Source organism: Brassica rapa, chromosome A06, assembly GCF_000309985.2.
Source record: "Brassica rapa cultivar Chiifu-401-42 chromosome A06, CAAS_Brap_v3.01, whole genome shotgun sequence".
NCBI lineage: Eukaryota > Viridiplantae > Streptophyta > Magnoliopsida > Brassicales > Brassicaceae > Brassica > Brassica rapa.
The window spans coordinates 13,813,239-13,833,596 of record NC_024800.2 but is presented as its reverse complement, the minus strand read 5'-3'; the positions used below and the strand labels follow the sequence as shown (position 1 = coordinate 13,833,596).

Genomic DNA, 20,358 nt, shown 5'->3' with positions numbered 1-20,358 from the left:
TCCCTCTCCAACTAGGTTTATAGATACCTATATAAAAGTTTTGCATCCCTAAACCACCTCCACACACCAGAGCAGACACACAAGCAGAAAAGATGAACACTCTTCCATCTACATCAACAGGAAAATCCATGAAGAGCATCATCTCAAGAACACAATTTCTGCAGAAATTACTCTGCCCTTGATCGATGCATCTGTATCAACATCGATCGGTACTACTCTAAACCCTAATCTTTCTATTTCTAAATTGAATGATAATGCAAACATTGATTATGGTTTTCTAACACCTGATGAATTTGGTATTTTCAGGGACCCAGATGGCAACGCACGTGCAATAGATGGAAGGATCTTACAAGTGTCCAGAGAGGACATAGCAGATATCCTTCAAGTGGCCAATGGACCTGACAACCTATTCTCACAGCAACGTGGCACTCCAGACGTCATTCAAACCGATCCAAACAACCACGTAGGAGTCGCCACAACAGAAATCAATCCAGATCTTTCATACCAACCAAAAGGTCAAGAATCGATCCACGGGACAACTGAGACATCGATCGACAGGGTAACACCAACGTCGATCGATAAGGATGACCGGACGTCGATCGACAGACGTTATGAATTTGGAAACCGCGCTTTTGACATGTACGGAGGAGCCAGAAAGTTCACTTGGGAACGAAGGGACGAGTATGGAGTCTACAGAGATGAGTGTGGACACGCACGAGGCGTAGCTGGTGAGATGATACCTGTCACAAAGGACGACATCAGGAAATTACTGGAAAGAGCATCTCTTTTTGAAGAGAGCCACATATGTCTTTCAGAACATGCCACTTCCTTCACACTCACAAGACTGGCACCAGAACTCTACACCAAGATGAAATCAATCGAGATGGTGACTGGTATTTGTGGAGCTCAGGAAAACTGGGAGAGGAGCTCAAATCATTGGTAGAAGATACACATCAACCTTTGGATAGAGGCTACAATGAGTTTTTCAGAAGTATGGTAGAAATGAGGACAGAAATTGAGAGTTTACGTCAGCAACTTGAGAAGGAAGCCACGACCTCAGCATCGATCGATGCACCACATGCACCATCGATCGACGTCAGTCTTCCTACAGCCCAGATCCCTGCAGAACCGCAATGTTCAGCAAAACACAAGGATGAATGGGAAGTCTCATACATCAACACGAGGATAAACAATGTGTACTACCCTCTCAACAACAACGTGGACTGGCTGAGCACTAAAATCGAGCAACTACAGCAAGATCTGGACACTATTCGCAAGAAGGACCAACAACCAGCCACATCGATCGACGTGTGTACTATCAAATCGCTCGACGCAAAGATCTCAGCCATGAATGAGAGGCTGAGGACTTACGAGCACATGCATGACCGCTTCATATCACCAGTCATGATAGATTTACACAAATTGTCTAGTCAAATACTTCATGCCCAAAGGGATATTGATAACATTATTAATCAAAAATTTTTGCAGGCAAACTCATCTTCGATCGACAAGCTACGAGGGCCTTGGATCGATGGCAAGAATCCTGAGGAGTTACTTCCCTACACAGCAGCAGAGGTTGACAAGATCACATCCAAGATCTACACTGCTATAGACACCATGGAGGAACGACTTGACAAACGCTGCGATGACATCTACTTTCCGTTCGACAACAGAATCAGTGGACTAGACAGCCACGCATAATGGCTACAGAAAGAAGTCAAAGCCATTCAGAGGCAACTCGCAGCTCAATACCAGATATCAGCATCGATCGACAAGAAGCGAGCGAAATCGCTCGATGGTAAGTCGCTGAGATCGACCGACGAACACATAATCGCATCGATCGACGCCGAGTCTACACCAGCCGGCGAGCAGCTGATACACAAGATGATAGAGTCATTGTGCAAGGAACTGACAGAACTTTCAGCATAAGCCTATGACAACATAGGATGGCACCAGGTTAGCATTGACAACGTTCAGGATAGGCTACAGAACATCTCCAATGTACTTGAGAAGATGGATGACAAATGGACAAGAAATGATGAGGCTACAAGAAGTTTCATTGCATCTTGGTCCATAATGTGCAGAGATGACGTGGATGCTTGTTGGAAAACAAGCAGCTGTTTTTCCACCAAATAGCCAATCACTACCACGGTCAAGCTAAATGATTATAACCAAGCGCTGAGTGGGAGGTAACCCACTATTAGGTATTTTATTTTGGTTTTATTAGCTAGCATTTATTTACTTTCGTTTTATTTCTTTCAGATTTAGGAGACCCAAGTAGGAGGACCTGAATATCGACCACCGACGAGACGTCGACATCGCTCGACATGGAGAACCACACGACGATCGATGTAACATTTTCCCATCAATCGATATCTAATCCGGTCAGATGTATTTTCCCTACTTGTTACATTTCGTACATCCTGAACTATTCCACCTTAACTCCGGCTGAGTTACACTGGGACAGTGTAATTTAAGTCTGGGGGAAGATTTACTGATATAATTTATTTTATTCTTATATAAAAGGAATTTTAATAAATTATGCTTAGCTATTGAAAATAGAGACTATAATCTTATATTGATTTAAAACTTGAATATCTAACCAATCTTTAGCATCATTTTAGATTTACTGATTGCAGATAGCACTATAATGCTAAAGCAGATCGACTTATCAACTACACACTTGCCTTGAAACGTATGAAGTAACCAAAGCTGATTTCCAACACTAAACCTGACATAACAGCTTGTCTTGGGGCTTGGTATACATGGGATCGGATTCTTCAGACAGGTCTGGAAGGTAACGCCTTGTGTAGATTATTTATCACATTTTCTCTCTCTAAATTTCGACCCTAGAATAGTTATGAGTTTCTATTTATTTAAAAAAAATATATATTAGATCTATTGTTTACTTAGGATGAGTCTGAACAGGACTTGGTGGCTAAAACCATTAAGGCTTGATTCATAAAGACTCCAATAAAAGAGTTCGAAACGGGACTTGGAGGCGGCAATCTTCAAAGCTCGCTTTCGCAGAAGAACTCTTGGATATAGGTCAAAAATAAGTGAACAGAGCTTGGTGGCAACCACCATTAAGTTTTGATTCATGGAAGCCTGTCCAATCTTGGTCACTGATCCTGCAATGGAAGCAGACTTTGACTCAAGAGAGAAAATTAGAGAGAGAGAAACTAGGAACTAACTTTTACATGCAGCTCTAGATACCTGTCTGAAATCCTTGCATCCTATGATCGATACTCCCAAGGTAAAGCATTCACTTTATATTTATGTGATATACCTTGGATTTGACCCGTTTTCATCCATGGTATATTGGTGTTTTACTATATATATATATATATATATCTATGTTTTCTACTCTTCTAGGTATGTTTTCAGATTCAGGTGCATTTCAGAGTAAAGCTATGACTTTGGAGCATTTTGGAGCTTAATAGACATTTCACCCGAGCTGACCACGTAGAGGTCGACGAGAGGAAGAACAATCGATCGATGCGCATCAGTGCTGACGTTCGATACCAGGAGATACCTCGACAAATGAAGATTAATATTGATCGATGTACACAACTACCATCGATCGATGTCGAGACATCAGACACGCGACATTTTGGATTCAGCAGACTTAAAACCCAAGGCCAAGCTAAATTACGAAAATGCCCTGACGAGTTTTTAACTTAGTAGATTATATACTGCCTAAGTGTTTTTGACGGCAGGAGAGCTTTTTGGGTAGAGACCTTTTTGTTACAAGTTTTGGAGAGAAGATCACTTGTGATTGGAACTCCTTGTTATCATTTCTTTTCATCTATACTATGAGTTTCTATTTCTTCATTGTTATGAATTACTTGTTATGTCTGAGTAGTTCAATTATTAGATCCAGGGTTCAGATAGGTTTGTGGGATTAGCCCCAAACTATAGATCTGCCTTGTTGTGATATTCATGATAGATTTGTATTCATTGCTTGTTTTAGCCTTGCTAACTAGAACTTGATCATAGGATTGCATACTCAAGCACCCTTGTTATCCCATCCTGACATCTATCTATCATATTAGGACTGCTAGAGAGGGCTAACCGCCAATTTAGTATCTTAGTAGGGCATATCATACTCGCGCATAGGCCTGGCTAGAACCCGTCGATCGATGTCCTCAACTGACTATCGATCGACGTTGGCAAAGGTGTATCAGTCGACGTCCCAATAGGACCATCGATCGACACTCTCTCGTTGTCGACATACTAACCGTTGAGACACGAGATCTAGCCTGTTAACCAGTGAAACATGCGACAGCTGATCACTGAGTTAAGCGATTGAGCTCTAATATATCATGCATGCAACAAATAGGCATCTATAGGTATTATAATCTCAACACCTGAATAGTGACCCTGCATCTAATATCATTTCCAACCAAGTTACGTTTACTAGTTACTTCGCTTGTTACTATTGCTATTTCATTTAAACATTTACAACTCTTAGAATTAATAAACACTAGATTTAATTGTTCCCTAGCTCCTTGTTGATGTGATCTTGGCTTGCAATGGAACTGAAGAGATGGATCAGCTTGAACCAGAGCTTAAGGAAGTTGAAGAAAGAACCAGGGAGCTGCTTGAACATGAGGAAACAAATGAGAAGGACCTAGAAGTACCTATTGGTCCAATGACAAGATCAAAGCAAGCAAGATTTCGACAAGCTCTTCATCAACTACTTCACACTATCCACGGCAGTCTAGAGTGTGCTTATCCAACCACTCTGGTTGTGATTCAAGCCATCTAAGACAATCATCAAGAGAGGTGTTGTGACTTGCACTCTTTTCCTTAGTTTGGTTTTGTCCCAATGGGTTTTCCAAACAAGGTTTTTAATGAGGCTTGGACACAACACTTATACATGAGCCTCTTGATGAAACTAAGCCTAAACCAGGCCCATTTCCTACTCTAATTTCGTGCATGAAGAAACCAGGAGCTTTTTCTTATTTTCAAATTTAAATTTAGTCTTTGTTTTAATTGTTTTGTGTGTTTCCAAGAAGCTGTGCATGTACAGTCTTCTTCTCTTTATTCTCTGATCAAAACTCTCATAAAATCATCAAACTCTTTTCTAATAAAATTCTCTCTGAATCTCGTTTGATCAAACTTGTTCTAAGTGTATTTCGGATCCTTGATCCTTACCTTGCAAGCAAACCCTTGATAGTCCAAGAGTCATTCCGCAACTCTTAGAAGTATCACTCAATCCACTGCTTATTTCATCATCACAATCATTGGAGAACATTCAGGGACGTGATCATCTCACCTAGGATCACTTCAAGTGGTATCAGAGTAGATCTCCATCATCAGGTTGTGTTTTTCCAGATCTGCAACTTGTAGACTTTTCATATTCTGTTATCAGATCTGTTCTAAAATCTAGATCTTGTTAGAAACGTGCTTATTAGGGTCAGATCTACCTAGAAAAAGTTTTTAAATTGCTAAATAATCTGATTTGATTTTCGAAATTACAGAGAAAAGAATCAGGGTTCTTCATAAAAAAATTTCAGAAATCTGATTATTCTAGATTCAATCCTATTACTTTCTGTTATATTATGTTTCTGTGATTTCTTTTACTGGTTTTGTGTTTGGAAATTCAACAGGAACCATGGAAGAAGAAAGCAGACAGAACAATGGAATGGATCAACTACTACTTGATGCTTTGACTGCACGCATGACTACTTTGATGACTACTTTGATGGATCAGAGACTAGAAAACTTCAGAACTGAGGTTTCCCATTCAGAACGTGAGAGATCTAGGAGGAGTCCAAATCAGTCTGCTTCAGAAAGCTATTATAGTCATACCAACATATCCAATGGCACCAGGAGAAGGAGACGTAATCAGGAAGCAAGGCCACAAACCAATGATCCTCTTGGTGGTTTGAAACTGAAGATTCCTGAGTTTAAAGGTACTGCTGATCCTGAAGAGTATTTAGAGTGGGAAAAGAAGATTGAACTTGTGTTCAATTGTAGAGACTACACACAAGAGTACAAAATGAAGCTTGCTCCTACTGAGTTCAAAGAGTATGCGCTAAGTTGGTGGGATAACTTGGTTACAGCAAGAAGAAGGGCTGGAGATTTTCCTGTTGAAACCTGGAACCAGATGAAGGTGATTATGAGGAAGATATTTGTACCGAGCCATTACCACAGAGAGCTTTACTTCAAGCTCAGAACACTGTCTCAGGGAAGTAAATCAGTTGAAGAATATTATAAGGAGATGGAAACCCTTATGCTGAGAGCTGATATACAAGAAGACAGAGAAGCAACAATGGCCAGATTCATGGGTGGTCTAAACCGAGACATCATGGACAGACTTGAAGTTCATCATTATGTTGAGATGGAAGAGCTTCTGCACAAGGCAATTATGTTTGAACAGCAGTTGAAAAGAAGAAGTTACAAGTCTAGCTGTGGAACAAGCAATCCACACTACCAGAAGGACGAAAAGACCAGAGAATCCAAACCATTCTCCAAGCCTAAAGTGGAGGAACAAAGTATTAAAGGAAAGGAAGTAGCCACTGCATCCAAAACCAGAGACATACAGTGCTACAAGTGTAAAGGTTATGGACACTATGCCAGTAGCTGCTCCAACAAAAGGGTAATACTCATCAGAGAGAATGGAGAGATTGAATCAGAGGAAGAGGAACAATCTGAGTCTGAAGAAGAAAGAGTGGAGATGCCAGCTCGTGGAGAGTTACTTGTCGCAAGAAGAACACTGAATCTGCAAGCCAAGATTGTTGGAGATGAGCAAAGAGAGAATCTGTTTCATACTCGCTGTATGGTTCAAGGCAAGGTGTGCAGTTTGGTTATAGATGGAGGAAGCTGTACCAACGCTGCAAGTGAAACCATGGTTGAGAAACTTGGTCTGAAGATCATGAAAAGGCCAACAACTTACAAGTTACAGTGGCTTAATGATGAAGGAGAGCTGGAGGTGAAACACCAAGTCAAGATACCATTGTCTATTGGGAAGTATGAGGATGAGATATTGTGTGATGTCTTACCAATGGATGCTGGACACATACTGCTTGGAAGGCCTTGGCAATCCGATAGAAGAACTCTTCATGATGGGTTCACAAACAGATACTCGTTTGAGTACAAGGGAAAGAAGATTGTCTTAGTTCCTTTAACACCGCAAGAAGTCCATCTTGATCAGATAGCTTTGAAGAAGAATACAGCTTCATCAGAATCAAAGACAAAACAACCTGCCAATCTGTTGCTTCAACCAAAGGGAAGTTCTTTACCTCACTTGCTATTTGTTTTTAAAGAATGCCTAAACATAACAAAGCCAGTGCAGGATCTTCCTAGCAAAATACAGATGCTTTTGCAGGAATTCAAAGATGTTTTTTCCAGAAGAAGCTCAACAAGGATTACCACCTATCAGAGGAATAGAGCATCAAATTGATTTTATTCCAGGAGCTTCACTTCCAAACAAGCCAGCCTATAGAACCAACCCTGTGGAGACCAAGGAACTACAACAACAAGTCACTGAGCTTATGGAGAAAGGTCATATCCGTGAGAGCATGAGCCCATGTGCAGTTCCAGTCTTGCTTGTACCAAAGAAAGATGGTAGTTGGAGAATGTGTGTCGATTGCAGAGCCATCAACAATATCACTGTAAAGTATCGACACCCCATTCCTAGATTAGATGATATGCTTGATGAATTGCATGGTTCTAGCATCTTTTCTAAGGTTGATTTGAAAAGTGGGTATCACCAGATTAGAATGAAAGAGGGTGATGAGTGAAAAACCGCTTTTAAAACAAAACAAGGGTTATATGAATGGTTAGTGATGCCATTTGGGCTGACGAATGCACCTAGTACTTTCATGAGACTAATGAACCATGTTCTTAGATCATTTATAGGTCATTTTGTTGTGGTTTACTTTGATGACATTCTGATCTACAGTAAGAATTTGGATGAACATATTGAGCATCTTAGAAAGGTTCTAGAAGTACTTAGAAAAGAATCCTTGTTTGCTAATCTAAAAAAATGTACTTTTGGAGCAGATAACCTTGTCTTTTTAGGTTTTGTTGTGAGTGCAGAAGGTATTCAGGTTGATGAGGAAAAGATTAAAGCAATCAAAGAATGGCCAAGCCCAAAGACAGTTGGTGAAGTGAGAAGCTTCCATGGTCTAGCCGGTTTCTACAGAAGATTTGTCAAAGATTTTAGTACTTTGGCTGCACCACTGACTGAAGTAATCAAGAAAAACGTGGGGTTCAAGTGGGAACAAGCACAAGAAGAAGCATTCCAAGCCTTAAAAGAGAAACTCACCAATTCACCAGTTCTTTCTCTCCCTGATTTTTCTAACACATTTGAAATAGAATGTGATGCATCTGGTGTTGGTGTAGGTGCTGTGCTTATGCAGGAGAAGAAACCTATAGCTTTCTTTAGTGAAAAGCTTGGAGGGGCTACTCTGAACTATCCAACGTATGACAAAGAGCTCTATGCGCTTGTGAGGGCTTTGCAAACTTGGCAACACTATCTCTGGCCAAAGGAGTTCGTCATCCACACTGATCATGAGTCTCTCAAACATCTCAAAGGACAACAAAAACTGAACAAGAGACATGCTAGATGGATTGAATTCATAAAAACATTTCCTTATGTGATCAAGTACAAGAAAGGTAAGGAAAATATAGTTGCTGATGCACTATTTCGAAGGTATGTTCTCTTAAACACTCTTGAAACCAAACTACTTGGATTTGAACATATCAAAACTTTATATGCCACTGATTCTGATTTTAAGTATATATATGCTTCTTGTGAGAAGTTTGGTCGTGGTAAATACTTCAAGAGTGATGGTTTTCTCTTCTTTGAAAATAGACTATGTGTGCCTAACTCCTCTTTGAGAGATTTGTTTGTCAAGGAAGCTCATGCAGGTGGACTTGGAGGACACTTTGGCGTGGCTAAAACACTGAATGTAATGCAAGAGCACTTCTATTGGCCACATATGAGGAGAGATGTAGAAAAATCTTGCGAAAGGTGTGTCACTTGCAAACAGGCTAAGTCCAAAGTCCAGAACCACGGTCTGTATACTCCTTTACCCATTCCTTTGCATCCATGGCATGACATTTCAATGGATTTTGTTGTTGGGTTACCTAGAACTAAAACTGGAAGAGATTCTATGTTTGTAGTCATTGATAGGTTCTCTAAAATGGCTCACTTTATTCCATGTCATAAGACTGATGATGCTGTGAATGTTGTTAATCTGTTCTTTAAGGAAATTGTTAGACTTCAAGGAATGCCTAGGACAATTGTTGTTGATAGAGACACTAAGTTTCTTAGCTTCTTTTGGAAAACCTTGTGGTCTAAATAAGGAACTAAACTGTGTTTCTCTACTACCTGTCATCCACAGTCTGATGGACAAACTGAAGTTGTCAATAGAACATTGTCTACCTTGTTGTGTGCATTGATTAAAAAGAACCTTAGAACTTGGGAAGAATGTTTGCCACATGTAGAATTTGCTTATAATCATGCTAAGCATTCTGCAACTAAGTTCTCTCCATTTGAAATTGTCTATGGTTTCAATCCTTTATCACCTTTGGATCTAATGCCTTTACCTTTGAGTGAAAGAGTTAGCTTGGATGGACAAAAGAAAGCTGAACTTGTTAAGCAGATACATGAGAAGGCACAATATAGAAAACAAGACCAAGTTGTATGCTAAGTATGCTAACAAAGGAAGAAAGGACATGATCTTTGAAGAAGGAGACTTAGTTTGGATACACCTGAGGAAGGACAGATTTCCTAATGAAAGAAAATCTAAACTTATGCCTAGATTGGATGGTCCTTTCAAAGTCATCAGGAAGATCAACAACAATGCCTATCAACTGGATCTCCAAGGTAAGTATAACGTTAGTTCAAGCTTCAATGTTACTGATTTAGTTCCTTATTGTGCAGAAGAAACGGATTTGAGGTCAAATCCTTCTCAAGTGGGAGAGGATGATGTGATCTTGGCTAGCAATGGAACTGAAGAGATGGATCAGCTTGAACCAGAGCTTAAGGAAGTTGAAAAAAGAACCAGGGAGCTGCTTGAACCTGAGGAAACAAATGAGAAGGACCTAGAAGTACCTATTGGTCCAATGACAAGATCAAATCAAGCAAGATTTCGACAAGCTCTTCATCAACTACTTCACACTATCCAGGGCAGTCTAGAGTGTGCTTATCCAACCACTCTGGTTGTGACCATCTAAGACAATCATCAAGAGAGGTGTTGTGACTTGCACTCTTTTCCTTAGTTTGGTTTTGTCCCAATGGATTTTCCAAACAAGGTTTTTAATGAGGCTTGGACACAACACTTATACATGAGCCTCTTGATGAAACTAAGCCTAAACCAGGCCATTTCCTACTCTAATTTCGTGCATGAAGAAACCAGGAGCCTTTTCTTAGTTTCAAATTTAAACTTAGTCTTTGTTTTAATTGTTTTGTGTGTTTCCAAGAAGCTGTGCATGTACAGTCTTCTTCTTTTTATATTCTGATCAAAACTCTCAATAAAATCATCAAACTCTTTTCTAATAAAAATTCTCTCTGAATCTTGTTTGATCAAGCTTGTTCTAAGTGTATTTCGGATCCTTGATCCTTACCTTGCAAGCAAACCCTTGATAGTCCAAGAGTCATTCCGCAACTCTTAGAAGTATCACTCAATCCACTGCTTATTTCATCATCACAATCATTGGAGAAAATTCAGGGACGTGATCATCTCACCTAGGATCACTTCACTTGTGGATTCGATCCCTAAGTACTACATCTGAACCTCTTTTGATGAGAGTAACACTCCTTAGGGTAATTTGAGTGGTATCATTATGCTAAGAAATGAAGTCAGTAGAGAGGATGTCAGACGTGAATTGATGAGTTGTGTTATGTTAGAAATGGTTGCTAAGCTAGGATATTGCATAGTGTGCTTCTGTGATTAGGACTTTTTAAATGTGGTTGCAAAGTTGTTGAGGAAAAGATTTCTATGGTTTAAAATCTTAAGTCCCTAATATTTTCAAACCTCTTTCAGAGAGACTGCCTGTATGTTTTGCTTGAGGACAAGCAAAAAGGTAAGTCTAGGGGAGTTGATATACCTTGGATTTGACATGTTTTCATCCATGGTATATAAGTGTTTTACTATATGTATATATATCTATGTTTTCTACTCTTCTAGGTATGTTTTCAGGTTCAGATGCATTTCGGAGTAAAGCTATGACTTTGGAGCATTTTGGAGCTTAAAGGACATTTCACCCGAGCTGACCATGTAGAGGTCGACGAGAGGAAGAACAATCGATCAATGTGCATCCAGTGCTGTCGATCGACACCAAGAGATGCCTAGACAGATGAAGATTAATATCGATCGATGTACACAAGTACCATCGATCGATGTCGAGACATTGGACACGCGACATTTTGGATCCAGCGGACTTAAAACCCAAGGCCAAGCCAAATTACGAAAACGCCCTGGCAAGTTTTTAACCTAGTAGATTATATACTGCCTAAGTGTTTTGACGGCAGAAGAGCTTTTTGGTTACAGTTTTACTTTGAGAGAGAAGAGAGAGTTTGGGAGAGAAGATCACTTGTGATTGGAACTTCTTGTTTCCATTTCTTTTCATCTATACTATGTATTTCTATTTCTTCATTGTTATGAATTGCTTTGCTATGTCTGAGTAGTTCAATTATTAGATCCAGGGTTCAGATAGGTTTGTGGGATTAGCCCCAAACTATAGATCTGCCTTGTTGTGATATTCATGATAGATTTGTATTCATTGCTTGTTTTAGCCTTGCTAACTAGAACTTGATCATAGGATTGCATACTCAAGCACCCTTGTTATCCCATTATGACATCTATCTATCATATTAGGACTGCTAGAGAGGGCTAACCGCCAATTTAGTATCTTAATAGGGCATATCATACTCGCGCATAGGCCTGGCTAGAACCCGTCGATCGATATCCTCAACTGACTATAGGTCGACGTAGGCAAAAGTGTATCGGTCGACGTCCCAATAGGACCATCGATCGACACTCTTTCGTTGTCAACATACTAACCGTTGAGACACGAGATCTAGCTTGTTAACCAGTGAAACATGCGACAGCTGATCACTGAGTTAAGCGATTGAGCTCTAACATATCATGCATACAACAAATATGCATCTATAGGTATTATAATCTCCAACACCTGAATAGTGGCCCTGCATCTAATATCATTTCCAACCAAGTTACATTTACTATTTACTTCGCTTGTTACTATTGCTATTTCATTTAAACATTTACAACTCTTAGAATTAATAAACACTAGATTTAATTGTTCTCTAGCTCCTTGTGGATTCGATCCCTAAGTAATACATCTGAACCTCTTTTGATGAGAGTAACACTCCTTAGGGCAATTTGAGTGGTATCACTTTATAATAAAAAAATACTTTTTATAATCTAAGACTAACTAAATACAGTTTGGTTTGAATCAGGTTAATCATAGGGTGTTAAATTAATACTTGACTTTCTATTTCTAAAGTTTATGTGTTATATATACAAATCGACTTTGATCGAAGAAAAAATAGACAAATTGACTTTCATTAAACTGGAACGTAATCTTTTAATTTGAAATGTGACTTTTTATTTCACAAGTATTAAATTTGTTATTTATTAAGTTCTTTATTAATGCATACATACTTTTTAAAATTCCAATGAATTAAAATAAGTAAGTTAACTGAAAGCCAAAAATTATTCAAAAAACTATTTCTGTCAAAGTGATAAATATTCTCAAACAATTAACAAAAAAATAGTCAAACCTGCAAAGAGTCACTAATTAGTAGTTTTATAATGTACGGAAAAAACTTAAACAAACTAACAAACGTTTAGTCAAAATATCTAGAGAATTTATTACTTTGATTTATGGTAGAAGGCTGAATAACCATATTGCATTACTATGGTAAGAAAATTAAGCAAAAGATAATAATTAGAGAATAAGACAAGGATAGCACCAAACCAAGTTTTTGTTCCCAAAGTAGCACTCAAGGCTCAAAGTCACAAAAATAGGTTTCATTAAAGAGTAAATATACACTTATAACCCTTGGGTTAATTAATCTAAACCCTAAGGTTTAGAGTTAAGGGATGGAGTTTTGGAATTAGGGTTTAAAATTTTATAAAAAATAAATACTAAAATAAAAAAATAAAAATTTTAAAAACAGTTTCAAAAAGTATTTTTAAATTATAAAAAGAAAATTTGAAAAAAAAAAAATTAAAAAAAAATTTAGAAAAAAAAATTTCGATGAAAACATTTAATCTGAAACTATAAAAAAAAATTCTTTTTTTACCATTTTTTTATTTTTATTTTATTTATTTTTATTTATTTTTGTTTGTTTATTTCATTTTAAACCAAGAGTATTAAGGATATTTTACCATTTAATGAATGTCATTTTTGTGACTTTCTCCTTCTAATGCCATTTTTGAGACATAAACTTTAAAATGTGCTATTATTGACAATTGCCCTAATAATTATGATAGAGAATTCAAAACAGATATACTATAAATATATATCTGAGTAACTAAGTCAAGATTTCATATGTATCTTTTCATCTAACAATATATAATTGGGACTAAAGTGTAAGTTTGATAAAGCATTTTCTATAAGCTATTAAGATACACATGCAAATTTTATAATAAACCTAATCACTAATTATAATAGTTCGTACTCATATTTATTTTTATACTGTATCACCATCAATCATAAAATATATCTATCTTTGTCATAATATGCTTTTTTGAAATTATATTTTATTAATTTACATTAAATAATACATATTCCCATTTTTATATTTTCTAAGTTCTCTAAATAGTAAAAATTGTAATCATAAAAAGCTTGTAATTATATGTTTTTAGAACTGTGATTTTCCATTTCTATCGTATTACAAAATTTAAGATTGCATTTATTATGTTGTTTTGTTTATATTAGCTCTCGCAATTTTTTAAAATAATGATTATATTTATTTTTTACTCTCTTGAAGTATCAATTTCTGAATACATCAGAAGTTTACAAAAACATTAACTAATAATTATTAAAAAAAGACATTATTGACTTCAATTTAGCTTATGCAATTTTGAATCTCTTTGACTTTCCAGTTTACATAAAAAAAATATTTCTTGTTTATTTTGAATAAATATTGGGAGTTCTTATTCTTAAATTTGTAATTGTATATAGTAAATTTGTTCAGTCAGTTTTTTGCAACTGAGTGATGCTACTCAAAGTATTATTTTGGAATTTACAGGAAATGATGTCAAAAGATATGGCTAAAATAAATCGAGATATGCTAATGCTAACGGATGACCACACTCCTAAAGTTGGAGCTAGCTTGAGCCAATCTAAACGAAGGAAGATTTCAATTGTTGGCATTAAACCCAGCATAACTGACCTGAATGCGAAACTTTGCTATGATTCCGATAAGGAAGAAAAAGGAGAAGTTACAAATATATTTCAGAATCTTGCAGGTTTAAAATCTCATGATGGATGCTATGTTCATCATAAGCTTTTTTACGAGCTTGAGGTCGAGATCTTTGCTCGTCTTCCATGCTTCGAATACTGGAAACTGCAGTTTCTTAACAAATTTTTTTTGCAGTTGTTAAAAAGTGGTGAAATTTTCAGGGTGAGACAAGAAAAGGGACTTGTGAAACCCTACGAGATTTTGCATTCAGGGGCTGGATCAAATTGGGAAATGTTTGATAAGGATTTTAAAACCTTTCAGAGACTTCCTAAAGTTCCTTCTTCCGACTATTGCTTTTTCCACAGCGATAAGGAAACAATATGTGTGGGTACTCAACTAATTGTCATTGGAAGAGAAATAGAGGGAATTGTGGTGTTTCGCTACGAGCTAGAGAATCATAAGTGGTTCAAAGGTCCTTCAATGATCACACCGAGGGTCATGTACGGTTCTGCTAGCCATAGAAAAACCGCATTCTTTGCAGGAGGCATTCAAATGGATGACAATGGAAACCCTATTGTTGTGCGAACTGTAGAAAAGTATAATGCTGATGCAAAAAGTTGGACTATGATTAATGGAATGCATAAAGCAAGGAAGTTCAGCTCAGGATGTTTCTTGCGTGGAAAATTTTATGTCCTCGGTGGCCGAGATGAGAATGATAAACACCTCACTTGTGGAGAAAGTTATAATGAGACCACAAATTCTTGGGAGTTGATACCTGACATGTTAAAAGACATGACATTCATTACGCTTTCCCAATCTCCGCCTCTTATAGCTGTGGTTGATGACAATCTATACATGTTGGAGATATCTTTGAACGAGCTTCGCGTATATGATATAAACACAAATATTTGGAAGAAACTTGGTGTTTTCCCTGTGAGAGCAAACACTACCTTTGGTTGGGGGACTTCGTTTAAATCGATGGGAGATAGACTTCTGGTTGTTGGCTCTTCTCACTCTTGGCATAGAAAAGGAATAGTCTACTCATGCCGTCCTTCTCTAGACGTGGAAGAACAGCACTAGGAAGAATTAAAATATTGGTGCAGTGGTGCTAAGCTCTCACAGTTTATTCATAACTGATGTCTGATGTTTGCTTAAAGTTGTTTCCGAGGCAAACTTATTTTGTATTTGTGCTTACAATATAATTTTGTGGCTATGACGCCCGAAACAATTCAAATTGTGGTTTTATGTTGTTTTTGTTTTCTGAATTTTTGTTTTGCATTTGGGATACAAATGTTGTTGTTTTTCGTTTATTTTAAGTTCTTATGTTTGTGCAAAAAAACAAAGATTAATGTTGTTTATGTAATGATTATTGAATTTTATTGTTTTGTTTTTCCCCTCTTTAGCCATTAATGTCACCTAATCATGTTCATTTAAAATCTCTATCATGTTTCAGTTTGTTTTTCCAAAAATATAGGTTTACAAAATTATATACCACACTGAAATCATAACTAATTTTTACTTGCTTGGTTTGGATAACTAGAATTTTCAGGTTATTTGGTTTTAACCATAAACAATGGTTGTATTTGTTTTAAATAAAATTGCCTATTTCAGTTTACATGGTTAGATGATGAATTTACTAAAAACATAGAATGTACTAATTTAATTTTGGTAAAAAAAATTATTATATTTTATGTGAACCCAAATTGTATTATTTTACACAGAGGAGTTGCAAAATAATGGAGTTATAAATAATTAAAAATAAGAAAGCAACAATTATGACAAATGTGCTTAATTTTCTATAAATAATGATAAGAAAAATGTTATTATTTTTATAATATTATTCATCAGTTTGATATTATAGGTTTGATTCCCGTCACTAGTTACTAGATAATCCTAATTTGAAAATCCATGATCAACGATTTGACTTCACTATATTTTTTTTCTTTGAAGCCGATTTAAGAAACAATTCGAAGCTATAGGGGCATCATCTTTTTCTTCGTAGAAGTGTACATTGTGAGCTACTTAAAAGGGTATCGGAGAAGCTGCAAAATATCTATTGCTTTATAATAAAAAAATACTTTTTTTATAATCTAAGAGTAACTAAATACAGTTTGGTTTGAATCAGGTTAATCATAGGGTGTTAAATTAATCCTTGACTTTATATTTCTAAAGTTTATGTGTTATATATACAAATCGACTTTAATCGAAGAATAAATAGACAAATTGACTTTCATTATAACTGGAACGTAATCTTTTGATTTGAAATGTAACTTTTTATTTCACAAGTATTAAATTTGTTATTTATTAATTTCTTTATTAATGCATACATACTTTTTAAAATTCCAATGAATTAAAATAAGTAAGTTAACTGAAAGCCAAAAATTATTCAAAAAAATATTTCTGTCAAAGTGATAAATATTCTCAAACAATTAACAAAAAATAGTCAAACCTGCAAAGAGTCACTAATTATTAGTTTTATAATGTATGGGAAAAACTTAAACAAACTAACAAACATTTAGTAAAAATCTCTAGAGAATTTATTACTTTGATTTATGGTAGAAGGCTGAATAACCATATTGCATTACTATGGTAAGAAAATTAAACATAAGATAATAGTTATGATAGAGAATTCAAAACAGATATACTATAAATATATATCTGAGTAACTGAGTCAAGATTTCATATGTATCTTTTCATTTAACAATATATAATTGGGACTAAAGTGTAAGTTCGATAAAGCATTTTTTATAAGCTATTAAGGTACACATGCAAATTTTATAATAAGCCTAATCACTAATTATAATAGTTCATACTCATATTTTTATACTGTATCACCATCAATCATAAAATATATCTATCTTTGTCATAATATGCTTTTTTGAAATTATATTTTATTAATTTACATTAAATAATACATTTTCCCATTTTCATATTTTCTAAGTTCTCTAAATAGTAAAAATTGTAATCATAAAAAGCCTGAAATTATATGTTTTTAGAACTGTGATTTTACATTTCTATCGTGTTACAAAATTTAAGATTGCATTTATTTTTTTGTTTTGTTTATATTAGCTCTCCCAATTGTTTCAAATAATGATTATATTTATTTTTTACTCTCTTGAAGTATCAATTTCTGAGTACATCAGAATTTTACAAAAACATTAACTAGTAATTATTAAAAAAATAGTATTGACTTCAATTAACTAATGCAATTTTGAATCTCTTTGACTTTCCAGTTTACATAAAAAAAAAATATTTCTTTTTTATTTTGAATAAATATTGGGAGTTCTAATTCTTAAATTTGTAATTTTATGTAGTAAATTTGTTCAGTTAGTTTTTTGCAACTGAGTGATGTTACTCAAAGTATTATTTTGGAATTTACAGGAAATGATGTCAAAAGATATGGCTAAAATAAATCGAGATATGCTAATGCTAAGGGATGACCAGACTCCTAAAGTTGGAGCTAGCTTGAGCCAATCTAAACTAAGGAAGATTTCAATTGTTGGCATTAAACCCAACATACCTGACCTGAATGTGAAACCTTGTTATGATTCCGATGAGGAAGAAAAAGGAGAAGTTACAAATATATTTCAGAATCTTGCAGGTTTAAAATCTCATGATGGATGCTATGTTCATCATAAGCTTTTGTACGAGCTTGAGGTCGAGATCTTTGCTCGTCTTCCATGCTTTGAATACTGGAAACTGCAGTTTCTTAACAAGAAATTTTTGCAGTTGTTAAAAAGTGGTGAAATTTTCAGGGTGAGACAAGAAAAGGGACTTGTGAAACCCTCCGAGATTTTGCATTCAGGGGCTGGATCAAATTGGGAAATGTTTGATAAGGATTTTAAAACCTTTCAAAGACTTCCTAAAGTACCTTCTTCTGACTATTGCTTTTTCCACAGCGATAAGGAAACAATATGTGTGGATACTCAACTAATTGTCATTGGAAGAGAAATAGAGGGAATTGTGGTGTTTTGCTACGAGCTAGAGAATCATAAGTGGTTCAAAGGTCCTTCAATGATCACACCGAGGTTCATGTACGGTTCTGCTAGCCATGGAAAAACCGCATTCTTTGCAGGAGGCATTCAAATGGATGACAATGGAAACCCTATTGTTGTGTGAACTGTAGAAAAGTATAATGCTGATGCAAAAAGTTGGACTATGATTAATGGAATGCATAAAGCAAGGAAGTTCACCTCAGGATGTTTCTTGCGTGGAAAAATTTATGTCCTCGGTGGCCGAGATGAGAATGATAAACGCCTCACTTGTGGAGAAAGTTATGATGAGACCACAAATTCTTGGGAGTTGATACCTGACATGTTAAAATACATGACATTCATTATGCCTTCCCAATCTCCGCCTCTTATAGCTGTGGTTGATGACAATCTATACATGTTGGAGACATCTTTGAACGAGCTTCGCGTATATGATATAAACACAAATATTTTAAAGAAACTTGGTGTTGTCCCCGTGAGCGCAAACACTACCTTTGGTTGGGGGACTGCGTTTAAATCGATGGGAGATAGACTTCTGGTTGTTGGAACTTCTCACTCTTGGCATAGGAAAGCAATAGTCTACTCATGTCGTCCTTCTCTAGACGTGGAAGAGCAGCACTGGGAAGAATTAAATATTGGTGCAGTGGGCCAATGGAGATATGCAGATTGGCGTTTTCATGGTGCCATCTGAGAGTATAAGGTGGCAGATGCGTCTCTCGAGCAATGCCTAGTTTGTCCACAGCCTCTTCGGAGATTATGTTTCTGCTACTACATGTGTCAATCACAAAACTGCAGATACGTCTTTTGATCGTACATGTGGAACAAAAAAAGTTAGTTCAAAATCACTTTCCTTGCGGTGTGAGACACGTCCTGCATAGAACAAGTGTCACATATCGCATGTGGTGTGGTGGTATAGTCAATGACTTGGTCATCATCTTCTTGAGAGTCATAAACTTCATGGTCGTTGAATGCATCATTGGTTCATAACCCTCGGTGTGTTGCATGAGGACATGTTGCTGTATGTGGTCCGATTCTCCACAAGAGTAGCAACAAACGGCGCTCAGTCATGTTGAATGTCATAGTTGTTGCTCGTCTTGTACCATTAGTTTACTCGAAGATTTAACGGTTTCACCAGCCTCCTTCGTTGATGTTGATGGATTGTTGCTTCCCGTATGGTCTTGAGTACGAACCCGAGGTGTCGATTGTATCCAGCTAGATGATCATGATTGATATTCAAACGAACCCGCTCGTTTATGTGCCTCGCCAATTATGGACCTAAACTATGCCATCGCTGTCTGTAATTGTGGTCGTAGTCCCTCAATGAAACGAGAAATGTTGGGGTCAAAAACGGTTACGACGAAGTTAATATCCAAACCTCCACAAAAACAATTGTGAATCTCTTTCCGCGAAAAATTATGTCACGACACATGATCTCGAGATAAAACCTCGTTCGAGTTCCGGTTAGATCAAACACAAGTTGTCGCATGGTAACGGAAACGTATCTAAACCAGCCACAGATAGGTTAGAGTGTGACGGTCGGAACACGGACAAACCAAGCTCAGTCACTACGCAACGACCGAACATGCACACTACCTGGTCGCTACGTAGCGACCGAGATCGAGCCAAGCTCGGTCGCTACATAGCGACCGAGCTCGAGCCAAGCTCGGTCATTACGTAGCGACCGAGCGCGCGTCCCGCTCGGTCGCTATGTAGCGACCGAGTGCGCGTCCCGCTTGGTTGCTACGTAGCGACCGAGCTCGAGCCAAGCTCGGTCGCAACGTAGCGACCGAGCTTTTCTGAAACGTCGATACGACACGAATCCATGCATTCTCGTCTACCCTTTAGTGCTATCTCCCGAAGACCGTAGCAAACCCATTTCGTGTTTCTCGTCATTTGAAGGCATCAATCGAGCTTTACGATAAAAACCGCAGAAAGTTTGTTTTTATTGAAAGAAGTCGTAATAAACGTTTCGAG

At 36.8% G+C, this 20,358-nt stretch overlaps 3 protein-coding genes and 1 pseudogene across 3 annotated transcripts; all 4 read left to right on the top strand.

Moving 5' to 3' along the window:
- Positions 1-5,620: 5,620 nt before the first annotated feature.
- LOC117126088 lies at positions 5,621-10,194 on the top strand (annotated as a pseudogene).
- A 4,084-nt stretch (positions 10,195-14,278) lies between these two features.
- Positions 14,279-15,472, top strand: LOC103848080 (F-box/kelch-repeat protein At3g27150). Its single transcript, XM_018655850.2, has one exon. It carries the CDS (start codon positions 14,279-14,281, stop codon positions 15,470-15,472), a length of 1,194 nt encoding a protein of 397 aa, XP_018511366.2.
- Positions 15,473-17,812: 2,340 nt separating this feature from the next.
- Positions 17,813-18,511, top strand: LOC117126087 (F-box/kelch-repeat protein At3g27150-like). Its single transcript, XM_033273477.1, has one exon. The coding sequence runs from the start codon at positions 17,813-17,815 to the stop codon at positions 18,509-18,511; it is 699 nt and encodes a 232-aa protein (XP_033129368.1).
- A 39-nt stretch (positions 18,512-18,550) lies between these two features.
- LOC103848081 (F-box/kelch-repeat protein At3g27150-like) lies at positions 18,551-19,075 on the top strand. Its single transcript, XM_033273476.1, has one exon. The coding sequence runs from the start codon at positions 18,551-18,553 to the stop codon at positions 19,073-19,075; it is 525 nt and encodes a 174-aa protein (XP_033129367.1).
- The last annotated feature ends 1,283 nt before the right edge of the window (positions 19,076-20,358 follow it).